The sequence below is a fragment of the Pteropus medius genome, unplaced genomic scaffold (genome assembly GCF_902729225.1).
Source record: "Pteropus medius unplaced genomic scaffold, Ma_sr-lr_union100, whole genome shotgun sequence".
NCBI classification, from domain to species: domain Eukaryota; kingdom Metazoa; phylum Chordata; class Mammalia; order Chiroptera; family Pteropodidae; genus Pteropus; species Pteropus medius.
The window spans coordinates 29,601,690-29,627,429 of NW_024351730.1; the positions used below are offsets into that span (position 1 = coordinate 29,601,690).

Consider the following 25,740-nt stretch of genomic DNA (forward strand, 5'->3'; position numbering starts at 1 on the left):
ATAGACTGTATAACCTCATAGGCCCCTTTGAACTCATTCTCTGGTTCTTAATCCCACACACAACAGTTATAGTGGTTCCCTAACCACTCAAGAGTGAAGTTCTCTAACATCTAGTGTTTACTCTGTCCCAAGGAGAACTTTACTTACATTTTTAATAATCCTTAACAAGTAGTATTTACATTACATATGAGAAAACTGAAGTACAGAGGTAAAGTACCTTGCTCCAAGGTCATGTAGCCAGCTAGTAGCAAAGCTAGAATACAGTCTGCTTGGCTCATAGCCCTTACCTCTAAACACATCTACCTTTTGGCCTTATATTATTTTCACCAAACTGGACTGCATTTCAGATAGTGATTTTTTTTTTTTTTTTTGGCCTGGAATTCCTGTCTTCCCCCACTCTTTCCCACCTAACACAAAGTCGAAGTATTTAGAATGCTTAAAGATCAACCTCCTTAGGAAATTATTTCTCTTAAAAAATATTAGCAGTTAACCTGTTTTTAAAATTTTGTCTTTTAATTTTCTGCAACTTCATTTCGGTGTGTCTATGTGGATATATTTTTACTTATCTATGTCAGTTAGCTTTTGCTGTGAAATAAACTACTGTAAAACTTCGTGGCTTTTATTTAGTCATTTATTTAGCTCATAATTCTGTTCGTTGGCAGTTTGGGCTGGGCCACCTGGGTAGTTCTTTGTTCCACATGCTTTGGTTCCACATGGGTTCCCACATGTGCTTGTAGTCAGCTGCAGCTTAAGTAGGCAGCTCTGCTTCTGAGTTAGCTGGAGCAGTGAAAGTGACTGAGCTACATATTTATTATCCAATAGGTTAGCCTTCCTTGTTCATGTGGCAGCAGTAGAGTTTCAATAGATAAACATGCATATAAGATCTCTAGAGGTCTAGGTTCAGAACAGGTACTTCACTTCTGCTGCATTCTGTTGGTCAAAACAAGCCCAGATCTAAGGGTGGGGAAATAAACTACCTCTTGATGTGAAGAGCTACAAAGTCATATTGCAAAGGGAAGAACATACAGAGTGAAAGAATTGTGACCTCTTTGTAAATGCTCTAGTGCTTTATCCTGGTTGAGCTTCATTGCATTTCTTGAATCAATATATTGAATTCTTCCATTGTCCTAAAAAGTTTTCAGCTCTATTTCTTTAAATACTGCATCCATCCCATTCTGTTCTCTCCAGTGAAACCCTTTAGGCACTTTTACCATGACCTCTGTGTCTCTTACTCTGTCTTCTTACCATTTCAATGCTTTATTCTGGATAAGTTCTTCTGATCTGCCTTCTAGTTTATCAGTTCTTCATATGTGCTTAAAAACTCAATTGAGTTTTTAAGTTTGGTAACTTTTTTTTTTTTAGTTCTATAGTTTTTGTTGGTTCTTTTTTTCAAATGACAATTTTTGTGATTCCCTGTTTCTTTTTGAAACTTTAAAGTTTGTCTTTATCTCCATAAATCTGATAAGCATAATTGTATTATAGCCTTTCTGATAACTCCATATCCAGAGTCCCTATTTGTTGTTATTGTCTGTTGCTTTTGTTGATTGTAGCTCATATTGTCATATGCTTTGTAATTTTTATTTGTTGGGAACTTATTTAAAATATATATTTTTAGAAACAATTGAAGGTCTAGAATGTTACCTTTCAGAGAGGATATTCATTTCCTTCTGCCCAGCACTTGAGGGTGCTAGTAGCTTCTAGGACCAAGACTTCAGAATTTTTTGGTTTACCTAGCTGATTCTTGGAGTAGATTTTGTAACCTTACTTCTAAAGTAGTAGTGTTTCCTTCTCTGGCCCACAAGGAACTGAGATCCCTGTTTTTCTAGCTCTGTTAGTTCGCCAGAAATTGCAACTTGCTTCTCTGTTTTTCTAGCAGATGGCAGAATGTCCCAAAGCAGAACCCATCCCCTCCTCCACCAAAGTGCTACTCTACCTGATAACTGTCTTTTCACAGTGAGCAAATGCTTTAATCTCTTATTCTCCCCTGTTTTTTCTTTCCTATTAGGATTTTATGCTATTTTTTTTTGCATTTCTTTTAGCTCTTTTTTAAATTTTTAAATATTTTTTAGGCAAGGCAACCCATGGTTGACCTCACAGATTGCAAGGACCTTGTCAGCTTTCAATCCCTTATTTTATTATTATTATTATTTTTTTGACTACAGCACCTGGTCTTCCTAGGTGGTCTTCCATCCAAGTACTAACCAGGCCTGACCCTGCTTAGCTTCTGAGATCAGACGAGGTCAGGCTTGTTCAGGGTAGCATAGCCGTAGACTTTTTTTTTTTTTTTTTTTTGAGGTAGAATTGGTTCAATCACCTAATTCACCATTACTGTAAGTGAAAGATCTTATTAATACCTGCCTAAATAGTGCCTGTGGTACATTTTCATGTGTTTTACTTACTTCAAGATTCCATTCAAGTGCCAAGAAATCAGGAATTGACATAGTGAACTTTAGTTCATAAACATATAATAAATGCTCAATTAACATTTGTTGATGATTAATGGATAAGACAGAGGCAAGTTACCTTAATTAATGAAATTTATTTTTCTCTATAATATTTTTTAAGGAAAAAGTGTTTGGTCATGCTCTCCATATCAGTTACTTTTCCATCTTTCCTACTGAGTGCTCAATAAAAAACTTATAACTTTCCATGAAACCTCTTCTGATTAATCTAACCCATTTTACTCTCATCACTTGTCACATCTCTTATACTCTTTAGTTTTATCGTAACTTTTGTTTGTTTTTGTTTTTTTATAATTTAATACTTGATATATTATTTTATTTTTTTTTTTATCTTTCTTTCCCAGCTATAAGGTCTTTAAAGACTAAGGTTATTAAAATTTTTTTTAGTGTCATACACAGTATCTGGTATAGCATCTTAAAAAGCCTACGTTCTCAGTTAGCATTGTTGGATGATTTTAAATGGCACTATTAAATGGCTGTTTAAATCTCTGATTTAAAATAGGTTTATTAATCATTCCATATTATTGTGAAAAGTAAGTGCCTGTTTTTAGATACTAGAATTTACGTATTAGAGAAGGAGCAAGTCGGCATCTAGCCCTACCTGTGTACCTTACTCTATAAAGTCAAGAGTTTGAGTAGGCGGTTTCCAAGGCCCTGGCAAATTATGTAGTTTGTTAATATAAAGTTTTCATCACTTTTTAGATTTATTGTCATGTGTTCTCAATATACATTAGTTAATTGATAAGTTATGAAACTATGTTAAATCTTAATCAGCAAATTTCTGTAAGTGAGACATTGTCATCTTTGAATGTAATATTATTAGTATAAAATAATCTATTGGAACTTAAGAGGGCTTATCCATAAGTCTTGATTTAACTGAATATTAAAAATAAGTCAATCAAAAAAAGAAAAAATAAACCATTGACTGTATTAACTAAAAGCATGCGCAAAGCAATAAAGTAAATTATATAAATATAAATATGGAAAATATGTGCATGTGTGTGTGCATGTGTATAGGCAGAGAGAATGGATAGATAACTGAATTTCGTGCCTCAAATGTAGCAATTTTCAAAATAACAATTTTTATTTTAAAGCTTAGCAGTTATTTCCTTGCTTTCTTAGATCATCTCTTTTGGAGTTTGCTATCTTTTCTGTCAGTATATCTACTTTCTTAAAAAGTTTGATTCATTGCGGTTTTGTGAAATCATATAACTAAGGTTGTGAGACTATTGTGTGAGCTGAGAATCAATAAATGCAGAATGGTAGCTTGAGAGTGTGCCCTATAAAATAAAAGTCATAAATTTGAATGAGTTTGTACCTTATTTGTATATTTTTGTTTTCTGACTGTATTCTGATGACATTCTGAATAATTGCAATGCTATTAGGTTTATAAAATGCATTAATTAATGCTTTTAATAAATATTATTATTAAGGCACACAAAAGAGATAAAAAATAGTATAATCTATTATGTACTTACCATATAATTTAAGAAATAAAATAATTACCAATAAATAAAATGAAATAAAGTAATAAAATGTTACCAATACTGTTGAATATTTGAGTGCATATAATGTGCCAAATACTGTACTAGGCATTGTACATATAGCAGTGAACAAAACAAACAAAAATTCCTGTCCTCGTGGAATTTACGTTATAGGAAGGAGTTTGCCATTGCCTGGTAGTTGTCATTGTTCCTGGTTTTAGCATTTCCTCCATCCTTTTTAGAATGTTGATGTGAATCTTACATGGTCATGAATATTAGGCATAATAGTTATTAGCACTAAATGCAAATAAATAATTAATAGGTACTCACTGACAGCATCAAGAATGTTCTCTCAGTGCATTTGACTTGGTGGAGTTTATTTTGTACACACTGAGACAGTCTTATCTCTAATAATTGGTTTCATTGCCTAGTTAGCATTATCCTATTTTTGGTGACCCTAAATTCATTAGGTCATCAAGACAAAGGGGTTCTAGGTCACCTCAAATAATGTTTTTGTGTGCCTGTTTAATACGTAATTGAAAGAAATATGACTTATATGGAAAGACATTTGAAAGGAAATTGACTTTTTAGTTAAAATTCAAAACTAAAACTTTCAAGCAAATGTGGCACCTAGATCCAGTAACTTAGAGTTATAGATTCACTCTTTATTATGATAGACTTAAAAACTTTTTAAAAGTTGTAGTATACTGTTAAGAAAACTAGAAGTGTTACCTCAGAATTATAATTATAGATTTAGTGTTTCTTGTGATGGACTGGGAACTTTAAATTAAAAAAGTCTTTAGTGTACTATAAAGAAAACCAGAAAAGAGCACTATGAAAGAAACCAGGGTAAATAGAAATAAGTAAACATCAAAATTAGCTTTAGAATATACAGTGCCCTCTAAACATATTTTTATTTGGTATTGTTTTAGGTATCGTCAGATCCTGGAAAAAGCCATTCAGTTATCTGGGGCAGAACAACTAGAAGCTTTGAAAGCTTTTGTGGAAGCAAGTAAGTGGAATGAAAATTGCATGTTTGCCTTGTATTATTGAGTAGGACTTTAAAGCTTGCCCCAAACTTGTTTATGTCAAATTATCAATATAATTTTCATGAGATTAAATATGCATTGAGATTGATGGATTGATTTTAAACTATTTACAACTTGTTTTTTTTAGTGAATTGTCTTCAGAGTTACATTCTCAATTCAGATTTTGTGTAGTTATTGATATAGTAACTGATGTGAGACAGTATAGTATAATATAGAATAGTCTGGATTCAAATCTTATTTTACTACTTTATTAACTGTGTCATCTTGAGTAAGTTATTTCCTCTTTGTGCCTCCTTTTCCTTGTCTATAAAATGAGGATATGATACATAGCCTATAGAATTGTTGGGAGATTAATGAGTTAATATACATAATAAAGTGCTTAGCATAGTACCTGGCATATGATAAGTGCTCGATAAGTCTGAGCTGTTATTAATGTTAAGAACATTCCTTTTGAATGGGAACTAGAAATTTCCATTTTTTGAGACACTCTCACTCTCCCCCACTCCCTGACTTCAAACAGTTACCTTGAAAATTTACTCAAAATCGAGTCTAGAATTTTTACTGAGTTAACAATATTAATGATACATGATAGTGCTTTACAGTTTACAGTGTGCTTTCACATGCATTATCCATCAAACAGGTTCCTTTTTATAATAACTGTGACTAGATAATATAGATATAGATATCCCTGTATAATATATTGTAAAATGAATCTCAGGATGAAGTGACTTTTTTACTGCAAGGACATTCAGTCAGTGGCAGGGTCCAAACTGGAAACTGACTTTTCTGATTTATAGTCCTTATTTAATTATATTTCCCTGAGAAGTGCTAGTTTGTATAGTCATTTTCTAACAGTCATAAGTGTCTAATGGCACTTGATATAAAACTGTTTTCACAGTCACATCCAGTATTATCCAATAAGGAATTCCAATTAATATAAACTGATTAGTTACAAGACCAGTAAATTACTGTCTCAAGAAATTAGGGCCTGCAAAATGTGAGACAAACGCAGTGGTTTCAGAAAAACTGTTAAGACTAGCTTCATTGAGAGCATTGCACTGAAGCAGCAAAAGAATAGTGCTTTTTATAAACTTTGATCTTTATATAAACTTTGAATCCATTGAAGCGCCAACAAAAGCAGTCTCCTGTTAAAATGATTTACATCAACTGAACAGTGTTTGAACCATTCTTTTCACAGTAACTGCTAATTTAAGACAGTTTAAGCAGTGAGAAAGTATTTTTAAAAATGTAATGGTGAAAATAACTAACATTTGTTGAGTGCTATGAGCCAGGTATTATTCAAAGTGCTCTATATGTGTATTGCATTTAAGCTTCACAACCTTATCCCCATTTTACAGACTAGTAAATGAACACAGAGAAGTTTCTTGTCTGGGGCATATAATCGAGAGTGGTGGAAGCAGTGAGGCTCCAGAGCTTTCATTGTTAATCACATACAATAATGACTCCATAAGTGTTTACATTTGTCATAAAATATGTCAATACATTTGGTACTGGCCTAAGTTTTTGTTACTTTTATTGGGAAAGTACAGGTTACAATAACTGTCAGTACTTGCTTTATTTAAATTTCATGAAAATTATTTCACTGTTTTCTTTAATTCCTTTTTCTAGCTTGGCGGGATATAAGGACATAAATAAAAAAAATGGGTGTTTCTGTGCCTTTACTTTGTAGAAAAATAAAGGAGAGAAAAGAAGAAATTTTCAACTGTAAAAACTTTTTTTCTGACCATTTCTGTTTCTTAGAAGAGTTATAGTATTTTTACTTTTTTTGTATAGTCATTATATAAACAAATAATTCAGTATAAGGAAAACTTATTCTGTAATATAAGACGATAGGGGTGTGATACTCCCTGAATAATGCATTGCAGGTTGTACTAATATATATTGTTTTTAGTATTGATTTTAGGTAAAGATTGATTGCTTATAAAAAAATTTATAAATTACTCATGTTTTCTTACCTCTTTTTTTTTTTTATTTAACAAGTGGTAAATGAGAATGTCAGCCTCGTAATCTCTCGACAGTTGCTGACTGATTTCTGCACACATCTCCCTAACCTGCCTGATAGCACAGCCAAAGAAATCTATCATTTCACCTTGGAAAAGATTCAGCCAAGAGTCATTTCATTTGAAGAGCAGGTAAAAATCTAGAGCAGTGATTTTTGAACTCGAGATAGCAGCAATTATTTGGGGAGTTGTTATTACATTTTTAAAGGAAATTATTTGGTTTTATTTTGCCAAAAGAGTGTTCCAAACAGCATTTTACAATATAAAATAAAACAAATATTAGGATGTTGTAACTCTAGTTGACATTTGCTCCTTTATTACAATTTGATTTTAGGCATCAAATATTACTCTTTAGACAATTTTTAAAAATCAGTAAAATTGTTAATTATGCTGAAACCATAGGAAAACGTCAACATTATATATGCATTAAATATTAAGCAAAACTCAATATTGAAACTAACTCATTGCCATAATCCACATTGCAGAAATGTGTTTAGTTTTCTGTTTTTATACTGTAAAAAATTTGAGTGGTCTAGATAAACTTTTTTTACTTGCCAGCTTAATATGTTGAATGAGAGCATTGTTGAAGTAGAAAAACTTATCTATTTATTTTAATTATTAACTAATGTCAGTTGGTATAACATCTATACTTACTATTCCAGGTTGCTTCCATAAGACAGCATCTTGCATCTATATATGAGAAAGAAGAAGATTGGAGAAATGCAGCCCAAGTGTTGGTGGGAATTCCTTTGGAAACAGGACAAAAGTATAGTAAATAGTGGATATGGGATGGATATATATATGTGTATGTTTGTGTGTGTGTGTGTGTGTGTGTGTGTGTGTGTGTGTAGGGTATGTATAAATGTTCACTTAAATTTTTTCTTATATTCTAGTGCAGGAAACAGATAATAAACAATATAATAATAAATAAATTTCGGCAATATGTTAGAAGGTGATTATCACTGTGGAGAAAAGTAAGGGACAAAGTCGGGGACAGGTTGTATTATTAAATAGGGTGATTGAAGTGGTGGGGTGGTCCTGCTGTCACCACCTCAGACACTTGAAGTGGGTAAGGGAGTGGTTACGAGCTATCTGAGGGAGGAGTATCAGTAGATTCTCTTAGACAGGATGGCTAGTGCAAAGGCCCTAAGATGGGAGCAATCTTGGAGTGTTTTAAGAAGAGCAAGGAGACCATTGTGGGTGGAATGGAGTGAGCAAAAGGGAAGAGTGATAGAAGAGAGGATGAGATCAGAGAGTACTAGGGATCAGATTATGTGGAGTCTTGTAAGCCATTGGCTTTTCTCTAAGTGAAATAAGGGAGAGCTATGGACCATTTTGTACAGAAGAATGACATAATCTGACTTATATTTTTAAGAAGCATTCTAATGACTAGGTCGAGAATAGACTGTAGGTATGAAATGATAGAAGTAGGGACATCATTAAGAGGCTTATGCACTACTGTAGATGAGATGGAGATTGTGAGAAATGTTAGATTCTGGATGTGTTTTTAAGGTAGAGAGCTAAGGATTTCCTGACAGCTGGCTAGATATATAGTGTAAGAAAAAGAGCCAAGATAAGTCCTGATTTTTGCTGTGAGCAACTGGAAAAGTGGAGTTGTCATCCACTGAGTGGTGAAAAATAGGTTTTGAGGGAAGATTGAGTGTTCCGTTTTGGATATGTGATAACTAAGTGTATTTCTAGTAGGTAGTTGAATATATTAGTTTGAAGTTTAGGGAAGAGGTCTAGGCTAGAGATTCACATTTGGAAGTCATTGATACATAGATGGAATTTAAAGCCATTAGATTGGATAAGATCTTCAAGAGGGAATATAGAGAAGAGGACTGAGTACCGAGGCTTGGAGCACTCCAACATTAAGAGGACAGGGGCAAGAGGACGATATAGCAAATGAAGATTGTCCTTTGAGATGGAGGTAAGAAGAAAACCAGAAGAATGTGGAATGTGGCGTCCTAGAAGCCAAATGAGGAAAATGTATCAAGAAGGAGCAAGTGATCAACTATGGTATTAATAGGTCAGGAAAGATGAGAGAGGGTTAACTGTAGCAGTTAGTAAAGTGGAAGTCATTGGTGACTTTGGCCAAAGCTGTTTTGGTGAAATGGTGAACACGAAAGCCTGATCAAAGTTGTTTAAAAGAGAATGGAAAGAGAGAAACTGGAGATGGTGAGCAATTGTCATGGGCAACTCTTTGGGCAAGTTTTCATAAAAGGGAGCAGAGAAATAGGGTAGAATATGACAGCAGAGGTTAGGTTAAGAGATTTTTTTTTTCTTTTATGATTCAGTGGGAAGCAAAATTTATATAGGAGAGTAGTGGAGAGGATTCTTACAGAAATAGACAAGAGGAGAAGGAGTCTAGTGGAGGGATAGGCTTTAGGTAGGAGCGTAGATAGTTCATCCTTGACAGAATTTCTCAACCTTGACACTATTGGTATTTTTTAAATTTTTTAAAAATTAAATTTATTGGGGTGACATTGGTTAATAAAATTACATAGGTTTCAAGTGTACAATTCAATAAGACATCAGTTGTATATTGCATTATGTGTTCACCACCCAAAGTCAGATCTCCTTCTGTCACCATATATTTGACCCCCTATACCCTTATCTATCTCCTCCTCTACCCCCTCTTCCTATGGTATCCACTATACTATTGTTTGTGTCTATAAGTTTTTGTTTCTTTGTCTTGTTTATTACTTTCAGTTTCATATGGTTCTCAACTTTTTCTGACTTATTTCACTTAGCATAACAATCTCAGGATCCATCTGCATTGTTGCAAATGGCAATATTTTATCATTTCTTATGGCTGAGTGATATTCCATTGTACATATGTACCACATCTTCTTTATCTGATCACCTATCAAAGGACGCTTCACTTGTTTCCATGTCTTGGCCATTGCGAATAATGCTGCTGTGAGCATCAAGGTGCATATATCTTTATAGACTATTGGTATTTTAGATTGGATAATTCTTTGTTGTGGAAGCTATCCTGTGTTTTGCAGGATGTTTAGAAGCATCACCAGCCTCTACTTACTAGATGCCAATAGCACCACCACTCCCAGTTGTGATAATCAAAAATGTTTGTAGACATTGCTACATGTTTCCTTGTGGGCAGAAGAGACCTCAGTGATCTTCAGTAACAGCCAAGAACACAGAGTATCTGAGTGCGGGTATTAGTGATGCGGTGGTAGAGTTTATACAACTATTCTTTGATTGTTTTAATGTTCTTATTGAAATTGGAATCAGTCATCACCTAGACCTGTAAATGGGGGTGAGAGCTGTGAGGTTGAGGAAAGACAAGAATATAAGAAAAAATTCTCTAGGAGAGAGGGACAGTGAATGGACTAGGAATATATAAAATACTTGGCAGCATTAAGGGCTGATTTAAAGGTTGTAGTGATTAAAATGAGATCAGTCAGATTGGTTGGGTATTTTTCTCCATCAGTGTTTAGCATCATGGTTGCAGGAAAGGAGTGGGTCAACTGCTAGGTTTAACCAGAGTTATGATTTTGTCCAACAAATATGAAAGCATGAAAGGGACAGGGGACATGAGTGCATATGCAGTTCAGTGATTATGATCGACCGTGGGAGTTAAGCTAGGTAAAGAAGGGAGTCAGGCCTTTAAGACAGTTACAGTGTAATAGGATTGGTGGTTTGGAGGTCACAACAGGTTCAATGAATTGTTGGGCTTGGGATACTAGAGAAAGTGAGATGGAAAAATAGTTAGAAAAAATTAAGATGACAGTTTGTAACTCTTGGCCAACCAATCTAACTTTTTTGGGGGGGAATGGGGAGAAGTTTATTAAAAAAGGGATAACACTCCACAGACAGAGCGTGGTCTTCTCTCAGAGGCAGAGTGAGAGGGGCAGTGAGAATGAGAGGAGACAGAGACAGAGTAAAGGCACTGAGAGAGACCCCCCAAACCAACCTTTTGATGGGTATTTTTAAAAAAGAGTTATTGTTCTTTACGAAACATTCATCCAAAGTATATGTACAAGAAAGATGAAAGATATGAGACTCTTAGTTGTATTATTAAATACACTTCCCCTTTCAGTTGGCAAGTGTAAAAATACCGACTGAATGACTTAAAAATATTTTCAGCTGCTTCTCTATTCTTTTACCAGGTAAATGAGGGAAACTTTTTTTTTTTTGCTTTTTTTAGGGGATGGGGGTCATAATTAATATTTGTGATAAGGCAGACTTCCTGCCTTTTGGGCATTTATGAAATTTTTAGTCAATGATGCTCTGAAAAAGCAGCCAGTACATGAAATAGCCTTCATATGTAGATGTTGAATTTTGCTTTGTAAGGCCTCTTGGTAATTCATTTTTTTCTTTGATAATTTAAAAAAGTCAGCCTTTCTTAATTGCTTTGGTCTTATTCTATCTGCAACATTTTTTCCCTAGCACAGAGCAATTGATTTATTTTCACTGGTAGTTAAAATAAATATAAAATTAAATATTACTCTTTGCAGTAGTGGTAACTATTACCATTTTGATAGTAGTGTAACATTATCTGAGGATACCAAAGAACTGAAAATTTAATGGTTTATAAATAGGTTAAATTAAAGTAAAATTTATTAAAAATAGAATTTGAATAAGTGAGAACTTTTCTCTTTAAAAAATGATTCTGATTATGAAAATAAGAGATAAAATAGATACATTGGCATAAAATAAAAAAATTCAAAAAAGATGATACTACTTTTAACAGTTTATATAAGTTTGAGTTGTGAATGAAAATAATACAGTACAGAATAATAATATATGACTTATGGAAGAAATTTGAATTAGTGTAAAATTTTAAAGTAAAGAATTAATTTCAAAGCTGGGGCCAAGTGAGTTGTAAACTCTGTTCTTGCCACATGGTGGCACTGCTTGCTGGTAAATAGGATTAATTTTCTGTGAGGATTAATATTGAATTACATGATTTGTAGAGTCTTTACATATATGCACACATCCAAGATTATTTTCTTAGGATTTATTTTCTAGAGGTAAAATATAGTGAGTAAAAAGTATATGCAATTGAAAGGATTCAAAGATGGTTGGAAAGTATATTGCCAAATTGTTTCCAGGATGGTCGTACTTATTTATAGTCTCACCAGATATATGTGATATGTCCCTGAACTGGGCATTTTTTTCTTTTAAGATCTTTGATTTGTGAGAGTATCTGAGGATTAGAAGAAGCTAAAATAATATGAACAATGATGATAAAAATTAATATTCAATAAAACTTACTTTGGAAATAGTTCTTAGATTTTTCTATAATATAATGCAGTAAAAAGTTCGATTCCCTTATATTAACAATTTATATAATGAAAAAATAACTTATTTTCTACCACCCCTAATAGTTTTCTTGTTAAAATAATTAGTCATTCTGGGTTTTTTTGTTATATCTTAGACAGTACAATGTAGATTATAAACTGGAGACTTACCTGAAGATTGCTAGGCTGTATCTGGAGGATGACGATCCGGTCCAGGCAGAGGCATACATAAATCGAGCATCGTTGCTTCAGAATGAATCAACCAATGAACAGTTACAGATACATTACAAGGTAACGGATGAGCTGATTTGGAATTAATTTTGTGTTGGAGAACCTTACTATACCAAGATGCTTCATAACATCTGATAAGTGCTATTATATATTAGAAATTCTCTTAAAAATTTTTTTTGCTTTTGTTTTTTAATTTTTCCTCCTAATTGAAACCTTTTGTCTCCTATAGGTATGCTATGCACGTGTTCTCGATTATAGAAGAAAATTCATTGAAGCTGCACAAAGGTACAATGAGCTCTCTTACAAGACAATAGTGCACGAAAGTGAAAGACTAGAGGCCTTAAAACATGCTTTGCACTGTACCATCTTAGCATCAGCAGGTAAACATGTCATTTATGCTTTAATAAACAGTCGATTACCTTTGCTTAATATTTTAGATTCATTACTACTGGAAGATTTAGCTAAGGACTGTTCTTCAAGGTTATGTCCTATTAATACAGTTATGGTAAATTTCGTTTAAATATTTAAACAGAAACTACTGTTTAAATGTTGGATTGCTAACTTAAAAAAATTGTTAATATACATGTATTAGTCTATTACCCACAGGTATTAGAAATATTTAAGAGAGATAATGTGAAGTTTAGTTCTCCTAAAATATCACTGAAAGAATGGATATGAAATTGAAAACTAAATAGAAGGAAACAAATTAAAATCTAGAGATTGGTAATATGATAATGTGCCACTTTTGGGATTATTTTTAAACCTTTACGCCTCAGTTCTAGACCTGGTGTTTATCTTTTTTTTCCCAATAAATATAAATAATAAACTATCTTTGTCTTACTAAATTATAGCATGTAAATCATTCATAAAGCAGAAAAGGCATTGAGAGGAAATGCTGATAATACTAAGCCATGATTTTCCTAATCATTTCAGAATGTTTATTCTTGAATTATGTTTAGTTGAGGTCCTAATGACATGTTCATACTACACATTTCATTTTTTATGAAGCAGTAATCTAATTTTTTATTTTTGTTAATGAAAAGGCAGTATATAAAATGGTACTACTTCCTGTTCTGAAGAACTATTACTGCTTTGTTGTATTTCCTTCAGTATAAAAGTATGTATGTGTTTGTATTCTCTTTTTACACATAAATGATAGCATGATATACACATGTTGACAGCCTACTTTTTTATGTAGCTGTATATCATAGTGTTGTTTATATATCAATACATGTAGCTCATTCTTTTTGACTTTCTGTTATTTGGCTTTTTATAATTTATTTAGTCAATTACAAACAGTGCTATAGTGATTATGCTCGTATATGAGTGTATAAGTTAAATCCTTGAGTCTAAGGGTTCATTTTTTTAATTTAAAAAAAATTTTAATTAGTTTCAAGTATACAGTACATTGGTTAGACATCTATATAGTTAGTAAAATGATCATCCCAATTGCTCCCTCCCTCCCCTTACCCTCCACCTAGCCAGTGTATTAATGCTAATTGCATTCTCTATGCCGTGCTCCCCATCCCCTTGACCATCCATCAGCTACTAATTTGTACTTCTTTAACCCTTTGCCCCATTCTCCCAGCCCCCCAAACTCTCCTCCTCTCTATCACCAAATTGTTCACTATATTTGTGAGCCTGTTTTTGATTAGTTTGTTCTTTTTACTCCTTAAATTCCTCAAATAAGTGAAATCATATAGTGTTTATCTTTCTCTGTCTGACTTAAATACCTTCTGGGTTCATCAAAGCAATATCTTTTCCCATTCCTTTCCTTTTCATATGTAGAGGTCTTGTTTTCTTATCCTTTCAGCCAGTCTATCTTTTGGTTGGAGCACTTAATTCTTTTCTATTTAAGGAACTTATTGATAGTAATGTAGTTGTTACCATTCTTTATTCCTGTTTTTGATACATGTTTTTTCTTCTTAAAGGAATCCCTCCAACATTTCCTGTAATACTGGCTTGGTGATGATAAATTCCTTTAGCTTATTTTTGTCTGGGAAGCTCTTTATCTGTCCTTCAACTCTAAAAGATAGCTTTGTTGGATAAATTATTCTTGGTTATAGATCCTGGCTCTTCATCCTGTTGAATATTTTTTGCCAAACCCTTCTGTCTTCCATAGTTTCTTTTGAGAAATCAGCTGCCAGTCGTATGGGTGTTCTTTTATATGTAATTATTTGTTTTTCTCTTGCTGCTTTTAATATTCTTTCTTTGTATTTAACCTTTGGCATTTTAATTATGATGTGTCTTGGTGCAGGCCTCTTTGGATCCCTGATTTTTGGAATTCTCTGAGCTTCCTGAGATTTTATGTCCATATCCTTCACCAGGTTAGGGAAGTTTTCCATCATTATTTCTTCAAATAGCTACTCACCATCTTGATTTTCTTCAGTTATGCCAATCAGACGAATATTTGGAGCCTTACTGGTGTCCCATATCTTCCTTAAATTATTTTTATAGTTTTGGCATCTTTTTTCTTGCCAAGTGAGTGTCCTGGTTGGCTTTCCTGTCCTCCAAATAGGGCATTTGATCCTCTTCTTTATTCATTTTGTTTATTTTTTTGTTTATTTCATTTACTATACTTCTCATCTCAGATAATGTTCTTCATTTCAGACTGGTTTCCTTTTATAATTTTCATTTTCATTTTTATTTTTTTAATCTCTTTGGTGAAGTTCTCACTGAATTTATCTACACTTCCCAAAAGTTCATTGAGCATCTTTATAACCAGTGTTTTGAACTCTGCATCTGTTACATTACTTGACTCCATTATTTCTGGATCTCTGTTCTGTTCTCTCATATAGTTTCTGCTTCTTTGTTTTCCCAGTTTGGCTGCCTTTCTGTGTCTGTTTTTATGTACTAAGCAAAGCTCCTAAGTCTCTGGTCTTATTAGTGTGGATTTGTGAAGTAGGTGTCCAGTGGCACAGTCCTGAGAGGGGTTCAGCTGCAGGCCAGATTTAGCCCAAGCCTCTACCCCTCCGGAACCACCTGTTCAGATTCAGCAAGCAATCCACAGATGCTGTGCTTATAGTTGCCTCAAAAGGCCACACTAGAAACCAAGGCCAGCTGCCTCCACCAGTGTGAGTCTCAGCAAGGAGCACCTGACTCGGTGAGGATATACCTAGATGTGGCTTGGGTAGAGTTCAAGTTCGGGTAGGCGGGGTTTCAGAGAATCATCTGGGCAGAGCGACCTTTGTTATTCAGTTTGATGATGTCACAGCTATAGCAGCACTGTGTCCAGTGCACTGGTAGGGAGGAGGGCTCAATAGGGAACAATGGATACCGCCGACACTTCTGTACCGAGTGAATCTCGCCTCAATTCTCACTCCGACACTGTCTCCCTGTAAGTCCCTCGTGCCCTCTGCTCACAGCTGAATTGGCACTGGTGCTCAGAGTGAGCAGGTCCGTCACCACAAAAATCTGCTAGTGGACGTGGCCCCTTTAAGAGGCTTCTGCCGCTGCTGCTGCTGCAGCCTCCGTCTCACTGAGCCACTTGAGACCAGGCAGCACCCCATCCTCGCCCTGTCCTACCTTCTGCCATTGCAGAGTGCTTTCTTGGATTTCTCTGTAGTTGTATGGCTTGTTCATCTAGATCCCAGGTGATTTTTTCTTGCTGCTGCTCCTTGTTTCCGTCACAACTTTGATTTGGTTGCCAAAGGGATGAACAGAGCCCCTATCATCTACGCCATTCCCCCTCTCCCCCATAGTTTTAAACTTTTGATAGAAATTATATGTTGCCCTTTAATGTTATACTCCAAACAACAGTGTCCATGTGTACCTGATTCCTCACACATATATTACCAAATTTTTTTTATCCTTGCTAATCTGGTAGTTTAAAGACAGTGTTTCATTTTAGTTTTAATTTGCATTTCATTTATCATGAATGGTTTTGAGCATCTTTTCATGTTAAAAAAAATAACTGTCGAAAAACCTGTTTGTTTGTTTTTGGCGAATTACCTGTTTATGTCCATTAGCCATTTTTTGAGTTTTTATCTTTTTTTTTTTTTTGGTGGCTTATAAAAGCTCTTCATTTATGTAAGAAACTAATTTTCTTCCCAATCAGTTATCTCTTTTTTGACTTTGTGAAATTTTTGTCATTCAGAAACTTTAAATTTTTATATAGTTAAGAATACTAATCTTTTCTTTTTATGGGCTCTGGGTTTTGTTGACTTACTTGGAAAGGTTTTCCCTATTCTTAGATTTACATGTTTTATATTCCTGCATGTTTTCTTCCAGTACTATAGGTTCTCAAATTCTCTAGTCTCAGGACCCTTTACACTGAAAAACTTTGAACTCTAGAGAATTTTTGTTTCCATAGGGGATATCTATTGATTACTGTATTAAAAATTGAAATGAGAAATTTAAAAAATATTAATTTGTTTAAAAATAATAATAGATCTATTATATATAAACATAAATGACAACATTTTATAAAATAACTGTATTTTCCAGAGCAAAATTGTTAGCATGGAATTGTTTTACATTTTAAAAAATCTTTTCAGTGTCTAGTTTAAAAGGCAAAAACTGAATTCTTAAAGGTATTTCTACACTCAGCCTGTTTTTCAATATGTTGTTTTAGTGAAAGAATATGAAAAAAATCCAGCCTCACACAGATGAGTAATTGGAAAAGGGAGGCATAGTTAATGGCTTTTCCAGATAATTGTGTACATTATTTTTTGATTCTACACTTAACTTGACATATGATATAGTTTCTTATAAATTAGTTGCAATGTGGCATCTGAAACCACATCAATGAGCTTTTTGCACTCTTATGCTAAAATGTTGGTCTGTCTTGTACTTTGAATGGATCTTTTACCTGTGCAAAATTTCATACCATCATGTATTGGCTGTTTGGAAAATATTGGTTCACTCAGTTATTCTGTGCTTCCAAATATTGTTATGCTTTGTTATATAACATACAAAAATAACATTTGACTATATGCCACTGATCTCATCAGAAAAACCTTTCATTATTGGAAAGCTGTCAAACTTATGGTGGCAGATGGAAGTTTTCCAAAATTCTAATTTTTTTCTTGAAAACTCGAATTTTATCAGAGGCAACAAATATTGTTGATTGTAGTAACAGGCTCACTTTGTTCATTTTTAAGAAAATGTCTGCCAAATACCCAAGTCTGAAAAACCGTAATTTGTCAGTCATTATTTTATGTAAATGGTGTTCCATGAAAAAAGAGACTAGCTCAGCTTGCTGTATGTCCTGGGGACAATCATTGTACTTCAGTTTGCAGCAGAAGTGCTATATGTGCATTTACCATTTCAGCACACAAAATATTAAAAAGATGTGTTCTCAAGTATCAAGATTTAATAAAAATAATTTTTTACTTCAAGGATTTTTAAATGAAACTATTTTTTAGTTTTGACTGTTGAGTGTGTGGCACAATACAGTTTGGCACCCATGTCACTGCCTTGATTTGTGCTATGGTGCCAGTAGTTTTAGCTACTATTGCTTTTGCACCAACAGTGCAAATGTCAGCAACAGTGAAGAAGGCAAAGAATGTCTTTATATTGTTACAGAAAAGTGTCAAATTCACTGATCACTTGAAGTGTCTTGGGGACCCTCTTTGAGAATTGTTGCTTTAGGGTTTCATTTTTCACCTTTATGCTTCTTCCTAGTCACTACCTCCAAGTCCTGCCCCCAAAGAGTAATTATGGGTATAGATTAGTTCTCTCTACTTCTTACTTAAATTTCTCTATAAATCCTAATCCATTTGGATTTATTTTAGGAATGAGATAGGAAATTAACTTTATTTTCCCCTAAATGGCTAGTTGTTTGTCCTAGCATCCTTTATGGAGCAATTTATCTTTTTTTCCTTATTGATTTGAAGCACGTTATAGTAGATTTCTGGACATAGTATTGTTCCATTAGTTTATGAATATACTACTACTATGCTCTGTGATTTATTATAGCTTTATAATGTTTTATTATCTAGCAGGTCTTCTCCTCCTTCATTACTCTTTTTCTAATTTTTTCCGATTCTTTGTCATATTCGCTTTTCTCTCCGTCTGTCTGTCTCTCTCTCTCATACACACACACTTTTTGATGTATTGTTTTAAAGTAACTTGTAGGCCATAACGACACTTCTTCCTTATATATCATGATGCATCTCATAAGAATAAGAACGTTTTTCTACGTAACTGCGATAACATTATTCTCCCTAAAAAGAATTAATAGTGATTTCACTGTAGAATTTAGTTCTGGTCCATAATGTCACTGTTCTAGTTGTCTCAATATCTTTTATACCTGCCTTTTTTTCTCCTAAACAAGGAACAAGTTCATGTGTGGCATTTGGTGATTATATCTTTTTAGTCTTTAGACTTTTTTAGGCTGGAATAGTTTCTTCACTACCCCTCTCTGCTTTATTTAATGTTATAATTAACATATAACATGGAATAGTTTCCTCACTTAAAAAAATACTTTCTGAAGTTGTTATGTAGAATGTCCTTCATTCTAGATTTGTTCGGTATATATGGTTTGTTTGTTCCTTAATCCTAAGTATTTTCTCTAAAATAGAAATTAGCCAAAGGTTAGCTTAGATTCAGGTTAAAATTTTTCTAGCCAGAATACATCATAGCCATGCCATGTACTTGCAGTAGCATCACATTAGAGAGCACACAATGTTAGGTCATCCCACTGTTAGTGATGCTGAGTTTGGTCATTTGGTTAAGGTAGAAAAGACTCCAGTGTAAAGGTACTTGTCCTCTTTGAATTTTGTAAATAATTTGTGGGGTGCTGCTTTGCTACTATAAAAATTCTGTTCCCTAACTTTCTTTCACATACTCCTTTTGATAATTTATTATCTATTAATAATTCTTGCCTGGATCATCCATTATATTGTATAATATAAATTGAAAATGAAAAATAGTGATCTATTCTGCATCTATTAGCTACTATGTTAGCTTTTTAAATTTTCCTTTTTCCCTCTTTTTTAGTATCACTATGGGCTTTTTTTTTTCAGCTTATTTTTTTTGTGTATAATATTCACACAGGAAAGTGCACATATCAAAGGATGTATAGCTTGATGAATTGTCACAAATGAATACCATCATGTAATCAGCGGCCAGAACAACAAAAGATATTGCCAGCACCCTAAAAGCTTCTGTCATGTTTTCTCCTAGCCACTATCTCCAACCTCCACCCCCAAAAGTAATCACTAGTATACATGAGCTTTACCTGCTTCTTATATTTATATTAATGAAATCATATGTATACTCATTTTGCTTCTTTTGCTTAACTATAAAATTTATCCATATTGTTACATATGGTTATAGATTCTTCATTTTCGTTATGTGGTATTCTATTGTGTGAATCTGCCACAATTTATTTGTCCTATTATCTTCGGTTAATTTCTTATTGGCTATTAGAAAGAGTACTGCTATGAACATTCTTATATGTTTGAGTCATTTTTATTTATTTAGTATGTTATTATTATAATTATTATTTTTTTGTTATTCTTTTTGATGCTCAAATTATCCCAAATATGACCAAGTCATGTCTTTTTTGACATGGCCCCATTAGTTTTTGAATATTTGCCTACATTGTAGCGTACAAAGATGCCTTAGGCTTATCTCCATACCTCAGACTTTGAAATCATCTATTTTTCAAAGATCTCTATTTTCTTTTAATGAGGATACCAAAATCAGAGTGCTAGGTATGCTCATTGCTACTGGTGTCATTGTGTTTAGGCTCTTTCTGTATACAGAGCTAAAAATATATTTAAAAGTAAAGTTTGTTCATAGTATTCTTTCCATTAGTTCAATTTTTTAATGTTACCAGTTGTGTAATTTTTCATCATTTAAAGATCCTTGAAAGTATAAATTGAAATTGTGCATATTTTTATCAGAGAAATATTTGTTCATCTTTTATAAATTTTTATTATTACCAAAAGAATGTTTGTTCATTGTAGAAATATAAATAAGCAAGAAGAAAATAACTGTTAGCTATAATCTGAACCGCTTGTAACATTTTGGTGTATATCCTAGTCTTCACAAATGAATATACAGTTGATCCTCATTATTTATGGATTCTATATTTGTGAATTTACCTACTTGCTAAAGTTTGTTTGTTACCCCAAAATCAATACTCATGGTGCTTTCACAGTCATCTGCAGACATTTGTAGAGCAGCAAAAAGTTTGAGTCCCCCAGTGTATGTTTCCAGCCAGGATCGAAGAAGGCAGTTTCTCTGCCTTCTTGTTTCAGCTCTCATACTGTGAACAAATGTCCTTTTTATGGTCTGTTTAATCCCAAGTTTTTCACATTTTTGAGCTTTTTGTTGGTCATTTTTATATTTAAAGTGGCCCGTAAGCATGGTGCTGAAGTACTGGATTGTAGTCTGTGATGTGACTGACAGAGAAAATAAATGTGTTAGAAAAGCTTCATTCAGGCATAAGTTGTAGTATAGTCCATGAGTTCGTTGTTAATGAATCAATAATATGTATTAAATAAGGTGCCTTTAAACAGAAACACACACAAAGCAAGGTTCATATTGATTAGCTGATAAAAATATTGTGGCCAGAGGCTCATAGGAACCTATCCCTATATGATCCCTAGGAACAGCAGTTGAGTATTCGCTAATTAGTGTTGATAGCAACTTTTTAAAACATAACTACTGCAGATAATGAAAATCGACTGTATGGTTTAGTAGGCAAAAATGGGGTCATGCAAAAGATTTTCGGAATAGTTGATGCTCATTTGTTTCTCTTAGGACAGCAGCGTTCCCGAATGCTAGCTACTCTTTTTAAGGATGAAAGGTGCCAACAACTTGCTGCTTATGGGATCTTAGAGAAAATGTACCTGGATAGGATCATTAGAGGAAATCAACTTCAGGAATTTGCTGCCATGCTGATGCCTCACCAAAAAGCAACTACAGCTGATGGTAATGATCATGTTTTATAAGTATGTGGTAGAGAATATTTAGGTACATGCTAGTGGAAAGAATGTTAAACTTGAAGCATCTTGATATCTTTCTGTAATGTTTTTACGTAACACTTAATTAAAAAAAGAATATTATATTGACTGAAGATAAGTATCATACACAGATGGGGGTTTGAAGTATAAAAATAGCCCCATTGGAAAGCATTTTGTGGAATTATGCCTCTTTTGGAAACTGTAAGGAAAGAAGAATTACAGGCTAGTCTTACAGTGCCTCAAAGCCATTTGGTAAATTCCTAAATTAATCTTAACATCAGTTTGTTTAATATTTATCCAGTCTAATTTTAGATACAGCCAAATTTGGCACACTAGCTTGCCCAAGGTTATTCAGGATAAAATTAGAAGTTGCCAATAAGAATAGAACTTGGTGTCATGTTTTCTAGTTAGGGGATGTATTTGTTTAAGTCAGACTGCCTTTGCTAGGAAAATTTTTAATAGGAGCTTGTTCATAACATCAATTATTTTACAGTTTTTAAGGTAGCTTATAACAATAACATGATGCAAATGTAGACGTAGACCATCAGAAACGTGGAAAAGGTTAAAATAAACATTCAGATCCGTTCGACTCATTGCCTTGGATTCAATGTCATTCAATATTGAAGAGAATTTAGCTGTAAAGAGTTATTTATGTAGGATTTGGCTGAAAGGTGTACATTTTACCCCGTCTTACTACCCTGAGTTAAACCAGATTGGTGAAAGAATTATATTGACCTATCTAATTTCTTTTATTTGCTTGCATTTTAAGAAGCAAACAAAAAATAATTAAAAATAAAAAAGATTGCCAGATATTAAAAAAAAAAAAGCAAACTAGTTGATCCTTATCTTTCTGTTTAAAGGAGATATTTTTTCTATAGGGTGTTCTTTATTCAGATCCTGAGAAATTCCTTTTCAGTCTTAGGATTAGTCGTGATTTTCCACAGAAGTTGGTATTTGTCTTTATTTAAATACATTGTGAGATGATAAAGTGATTGGTTTGTTTTCTTAATTTGGTTGGCTGCTAGATAGTTTAAAATGAAATTTGTAGCCCACCTGTAAATAGTGTGTATATATTTTGATTATTGCTACTCTTGTTTTTCTTTTTACTTTTTTTAAAAATTAAATTTATTGGGCTGACATTGGTTAATAAGATTATGTAAGTTTTAAATATATAATAGTACAATGCACTTTATATTATATTATAATCCGCGTATTGCATTGTGTACCCATCACCTCTTTTTTACTTTTAAGTTCTCTTCTGTGCCTTCTTCTGACCAGCTTTTTTTTTTGCAAGACGTCTGATAAGCAAGTTAAAAGTTAGATAAATAAGAAAATGTTTCCAGAATTGATATAGATTTAACTTTGAGCTTTCTGGCCATGAAAAAACAAGAAAAGATATTATCAGTTACATAATTCTTTTCTAAAAAGAGGGTTATTCAACTAGGATCTGTGAGAATAAAAATGATTCTCAAATTATTCACATGGGACTATATAGATAGTAGGACAGATGTCTCATCATCTTCCTCTTTTAGACCTTATTGTTTTCCTTGGACATTTTTATTTTTTGTCATTACAACCCTAGGCTAGCAATCTTGAGGCTATATTCCCAGAGTTGTGGAACATTACTACTAATCTGCCTTCTGCTCTATAGATTTGCCTATTTTGGTTATTTCATATAAATGGAATCATATCATATATAGCCTTTTGTGACATATCTTTCATTTAGCATATTTTCAAGGTTCATCCATGTCGTAGCAAGTACCAGTACTTCACTCCCTTTTATTGCCAAATAATATTCTATTATATGAATGTACCACATTTTATTTCTTCATCAGTAGATAAACATTTGGGTTATTTTTCACTTTTTTGGCTCTTAATAAGACATTCATGTAAAAGTCTTAGTCTGGACATAAGTTTTTAATTGTCTTCGATATATACCTAACAGTGAAACTATGGGTCATATGGTAGCTATGTTTAGTTTTTTGAAGAGCTGCTAGACTCTTTTCCAAAGTGGCTGCTCCAGTTTACATTCCTGTCACCTGTGTGTGAGGGTACCAATTTTTCCATATTCTCTCTCACACTTATTATCTGTGCTTTTGATTTACCCATCCTGTTGGGTAGGAAGTGGTATTTCATTGTGGTTTCAGTTTACATTTCCTTGAGAGCTAGTGATGTTGAGCACCTTTTTGTGTGCTTAGTGGCCATTTGTGTATTTTTAGAGAAATGTATTCAGATTGTTTGCCAATTTTAAAATTGGTTTATTTGTCCTTTTATTATGAATTATAAGAATTCTTCATATATTCCAGATCTGATCACTATCAGATAAATGATTTGCAATTATTTTCTCCCATTCTGTGTGTTTCTTTTTTAAAAATATTTTTTTTTACTTTTATTTTTTTAAATTAAGTTTATTGGGGGTCACATTGGTGAATATAATCATAATTTTCAGGTGTACATTATGTTTCTTTTTTGATGTGTCTTTTGAAACACAAAAGGTTTTAATTTTGATGAAGTCCAATTTATGTGTTTGTTTTCTTTCTTTGCTTGCGCTTTCGGTGTTTAGAAACCATTGCCTAATCCAGAGTCCTGAAGATTTTCTTTGTTTTCTCCTATAAGTTTTATAGTTGTATCTTTTACATTTAGATCTTTCATCATTTCGAGTTAATTTTTATATGTGGTGTAAGGTAGGGATCTTACTTTATGTTGATATCCAGTTGTTGCAGCATCATTCGTTGGAAAGACTATTATTTTCTCATTGAATTATCTTAGCATCCTTATTGACAGTCATTTGGCCATAAATGTGAGAGTTTATTTCTGGACTCTAAATTCTGTTCCACGATTCTCTCTGCCTGTGCTCATGCCAGTCCCATACTGTCTTGGTTGCTTTATCTTTGTAGTAAGTTTTAAAATCAGAAAGTGTAAGTCTTCTGACTTTGTTCTTTTTGAAGATTGTTTTGGCTCCTCTTAGTGCCTTGAATTTCCATGTGAATTTTGAGATCAGCTTGTTTATCTCTGGATAAAACTGGAAAGAAAAAAGAATTGGGTGAGTCCAGCAGTCTAACACATTCGGGATGGGGCCTTAGGTCCAGAACGTCGTCAGGTTTTTATATTTGAAAGTTGCTAAGAGACTAGATCTTAAAAGATCTCTCATCACAAGAAGAAAAATTTGTAGCTAAGTGAGGTGGTGGATCTTATCAAAACTTACTGTGGTAATCTTTTTTGCACTATATACGTAGATCAACTCATCATGTTGTACATCTTTAACTAATACAATGTTATATGTCAATTATATCTCAATTAAACTGAAAGAAAGAAAAAAGAATTGTGTGAGTCTGCTAGTCTAACATCTTCAGAGCGTGTCCTTAGGACCAGGACATTATAAGGCCCAATATTACCCCACTTAAGGGAGGATGCTATGCCTGATCTCTCATAAAGGTTAGCTGTTCCTGCATTCTAGACATTTCTCACATTTGCCTTAGAATAAGGTGCTTGTGAGTACCGAAAATATAGAGATATTTCTGTTGAGCTATATGTATCGACTTTATTAAACTTGCAGAGCAGGTTTCATGATTGTTTTGCTGCTGCTTGTTAATAAAAGTTAGCTTATAGCAAAAAAGTTAATGAATCTGATAGCTAGCCCAAGGAAGCAAACCCCCCAAACTCAAAGGGTTAAATCCATCCAGCTAGTTAGTAATTACTTTGCCAATCACTCATTTTCTAATTATGTTATTTGTATTTAATATATGTTATTCAAACTGTATTATCAGATAAAGTACTTTAGTTACTTTTAAATTTTAATAGGACTAAAGACAATGATTATGATTTATTACATGCTTAGAAATTTTAAGGAAAAAAAGGATGCATCTTTTAAGATTGTAAAACTAGGTTCAAGCTTATAACATTTATTTATATTTATTTAAGGTTCTAGCATCTTGGACAGAGCTGTTATTGAACACAATTTGTTGTCTGCAAGCAAATTATATAATAATATTACCTTTGAGGAACTTGGAGCTCTTTTAGAGATCCCTGCAGCTAAGGTATTTTCTTATTTCCAATACAGAAAAAGGAAGTTAAGAGACTAAACTATTGATGTAATGAGAAAATAAAATATATAATTTTATTTATATAATATTGGCAACTGCAACAAAAATACACATAAAAATCCTCAGGTAAATAAAAATAAATTATTCAAATGTTAAAATAGTGCTGTAATGTAATTGTCTTTGTTTTTTGTTTGTATTTTATGATAAAATGACCTAGAATGGAAATCTTAAAGGGGTTTCAGGTTATGATACTCATTTTGTGAGA

The 25,740-nt window shown here is 33.2% G+C and overlaps 1 protein-coding gene and 1 pseudogene across 2 annotated transcripts in view; one reads left to right on the plus strand and one right to left on the minus strand.

Annotated features, from left to right (window-relative positions):
* Nucleotides 1–25,740, plus strand: part of COPS4 (COP9 signalosome subunit 4) — a 36,777-nt gene that overhangs the window by 3,939 nt on the left and 7,098 nt on the right. For both annotated transcript variants that reach the window (XM_039845610.1, XM_039845611.1), the window contains exons 2-8: nucleotides 4,879–4,958; nucleotides 6,997–7,148; nucleotides 7,679–7,782; nucleotides 12,421–12,574; nucleotides 12,744–12,894; nucleotides 21,230–21,400; nucleotides 25,354–25,469. In XM_039845610.1, the coding sequence (XP_039701544.1) occupies nucleotides 4,879–4,958; nucleotides 6,997–7,148; nucleotides 7,679–7,782; nucleotides 12,421–12,574; nucleotides 12,744–12,894; nucleotides 21,230–21,400; nucleotides 25,354–25,469 (928 nt within the window). The remainder of the gene's footprint in view (nucleotides 1–4,878; nucleotides 4,959–6,996; nucleotides 7,149–7,678; nucleotides 7,783–12,420; nucleotides 12,575–12,743; nucleotides 12,895–21,229; nucleotides 21,401–25,353; nucleotides 25,470–25,740) is intronic.
* Nucleotides 2,154–2,272, minus strand: LOC120588710 (uncharacterized; annotated as a pseudogene).